At 45.1% G+C, this 3,221-nt stretch overlaps 1 protein-coding gene across 1 annotated transcript; it reads left to right on the top strand.

Annotated features, from left to right (window-relative positions):
* Window positions 1-574: 574 nt before the first annotated feature.
* On the top strand, window positions 575-1,814 carry LOC119571310. The gene is made up of 3 exons (XM_037918688.1): window positions 575-772; window positions 895-1,315; window positions 1,402-1,814. The coding sequence occupies exons 1-3, from the start codon at window positions 575-577 to the stop codon at window positions 1,812-1,814; spliced, it is 1,032 nt and encodes a 343-aa protein (XP_037774616.1).
* The last annotated feature ends 1,407 nt before the right edge of the window (window positions 1,815-3,221 follow it).

Here is a 3,221-nt window from a genome sequence, read left to right as displayed (position 1 = left end):
AGATACGTTTAAGTTTCTTGGACACTTGATCACACCACAAGGAGTCTTACCAGACCCGGAGAAGGTAGAGGCGATTGCCAAGATGAAACCCCCTCGTACACCCAGGCAGGTCAGACAATTTTTAGGAGCGACCGGTTTCTTCCGACGCCATATACCAAACTATGCAGAGGTTGCAAATCCCCTAACTAACTTGTTAAAGAAAAACATGAAATTCCATTGGGAAATCAACCATCAGAAGGCTTTCGACCAGCTCAAGCACGCATTAACTATATCCCCTTGTTTAAGCAAACCAGACTTTACTAAGCCCTTCGAATTGCATACAGATGCTTCTGGCGTTGCAATCGGCGCGTGCCTGATGCAGCGCGATGCCGATGGTCACCCTCATGCTGTGGCATATTTTTTCCCGCAAGCTAAGGGATGCCGAACGAAACTACGCCACTATTGATTTGGAGGCTCTTGCTGTGGTGGAGGCAGTTAGGCATTATAATCCATATCTTTACGGTCGCAGATTTATCATTTACACCGATCACCGCCCCTGGTTTCAGTCTTTAAACAAGCAACGAAATCTGTTAGGATGACTCGGTGGGGGCATGAGTTGTCAATGCACAATTATGAGCTTATCTACAAACCAGGGAAAGCCCATCATGTCCCAGATTTACTCAGTAGACATGTGAACCCTGTCGATCAGGAGAATAATCCCCTTTTAAATCCACAGAATATAGCCGCTGAGCAGCGCAGGGACCCACTGTGGAATGAAATGATAACTTCTTATGTGAAGAGAGATTGCCGAGGAGACGTTTTCCCGTCCCCCTTGATGAGTTTGAGTTACGGGAAGAGGTGTTATTCCATCTCCGTACTCTCCCAGAAAGAGTGGTTGCCCAAATTGTTATCCAGAGGACCTTACGAGCAGAAGCACTGAAATATGCGCATTCCGACCCCACAGCAGCACAACCTGGGATTTTTCGGACTTATTGTAGACTGCGAGAAAGATTTTATTTCCCCGGTATGCTCGCCGAGACACGACGGTACGTTAAATCTTGTGTACCTTGTCAGAGACGCAAAGGCCTCACTAGACGGGCATACTTAGAACATATGCCAGATGTTACAGGTCCATTCGACCGAGTATCAGCAGACCTTGTAGATTTGCATCATTCTGCACGAGGAAATCGGTATGTGCTGGTCCTGATTGACCATCTCACTAGGTTTATTCAGATGATAGCCTTGCCTAGTAAAGACGCCGAAACAGTAGCCGAGGCGATCTTAAAGGAGTATCTTACACTCTTTGGTCCACCAAAAGCCCTACTGACAGACAGAGGTACCGAGTTTACAAATAGGTTATTAACAGATGTATGTAGGATCTTGAAAATTCGCACCATGTTTACTACAGCTTACCACCCACAGGCAAATGGCATGGTAGAAAGGGCCAACCGTGTGATAAAGGATGCCTTAGCCACTCTCAGCCTGGAGCATCCCGAGGATTGGGACGATTTGCTCCCATATTGCTCAACACATCGGTCCACAGAAGCGTTAAAGACACGCCCCTATTTCTTCTGACAGGACGAGACCTATATTTCCCCGTAGGCAACACGAACCAACAGGACGTGGACGAGACCGCAGCCGCTACGTACCGACAGCGCCTGCAGGCAGCCAGAGAAACAGCCGTTCAGACGTTCCGCGAAGCTCGTAGACGCTGGGCGCAGGACCACGATGGAAACCTACGTCGCCCGCACGAGTTCCATCCAGACGACCTCGTCCTTGTAAAGGAGAACCTGACACAACAGCGCGGCCGCCACGCCGCCCTAGCGGTCCAGTGAGAATAAGACGACGTATTGGTCCAGTAACATACGCCGTGCAGCATCCTATGAACCGCCGTTACGATATGGTTATCCACGCAAACCGATTACGTCCATATGTCGCCCGAGCAGAAATTGAACCCTTGAATGAGCAAGAGGCAGATGAAGAACCAGTCAATCCTGAGGCCCCGAACGATTCAGAAGGACGAAGCATAGGCTGTTATTCCGGATGCTGGGATCGGTAACTAACAAGTAAAAAGGTGTTGTATGGCTCAGGTGGTTGGTAGCAGCCAGATGGCTGTCTTGTTTTGTATGGGTCGTGGGCCAATGGGTTTTCTTAATGATATCTAATTCTGCAGCTGTATCTCCACAACATAAATCCTGTTACTCACTCACGTACTCTCTTTGCAGTAGAAATCCTGATGCCATCTCTTAACAGACGGATTATTCATGCAACAGTTGCAAGAGAAGCAGAAAGCAAGACGAGCCTCCCTACGAAAACGAGTCTGTGGTGGAGGAGTTGTCGTGGCCAGCTCCGTCATCAGACGCAGCTCCCCCCGATTTTTCTCATCGTCTATGAACTCGTCGTTGATCCACTACCAACTCATGTCGTGACGAAATGTTCATGTATAATTCAGGAAATTTGTTAAAGGCCCGAGGTGATAGTTACTGCTACAAATTAGAGCATGGGGTCCGCATTAAAGAAAATTATACTTTGGGGGATTATTTTTAATTTAGGGTATTCGGTTTGAAAGTTCTTTTTATCCATTAACTTTCTAGATGCGATCCCTTAGCCATTTTGATATTTTTCTTATATCTCGTTTATTTCGTTTTTATTTTTGCTTTGGTATTTCATATATATATATATATATATATATATATATATATATATATATATATATATATATATATAAAAATATTATTAATGCATTTTTGTTGTATTTCCATTTTAATTCCCATATTTTATTAATTTTAGAATGGTTAGTTTTTAAGTCTAGGGATATTTTATTAGAGCACATATGCAACATTTTACTTCTTAAAATGTGGAGCACCCGTGAGAGAACCGTCGGCCAAGGAAATGGGCGGGGTCAAAGTTGATCTAGCCACCTTAAGTGGTGACGGTCGGGTCTTCTGCTCGAGGGGGTGATTGGGGCAAGGAGGCCGGAGAGACAGGGTTCAGCTGGTCGGCGTAAGTGGCTGTGTACGCGCGGTGGTAGACAGGTCGTAGTGGGCAGGCTAGCAGTTTAGAGCCATTATTAGGAAATCCCGGTGCCTCTTTATTTTATATTGTTCATCTATTTTACATTGTTCCTTATTTTATTTTGTGCTTTTCAAGTAATTCCAATTTTTATTAATGCTGAAATAACCCCCCCCATGGTTCAACCATTTACCATTTTACTGTTTTTTGTTCTTTTTAAAATATACTCC

This window comes from Penaeus monodon, unplaced genomic scaffold, assembly GCF_015228065.2.
Source record: "Penaeus monodon isolate SGIC_2016 unplaced genomic scaffold, NSTDA_Pmon_1 PmonScaffold_589, whole genome shotgun sequence".
Lineage (NCBI taxonomy): Eukaryota > Metazoa > Arthropoda > Malacostraca > Decapoda > Penaeidae > Penaeus > Penaeus monodon.
Note: the sequence above shows the minus strand (reverse complement) of the source record. Positions and strands in the feature narration are given on the sequence as shown.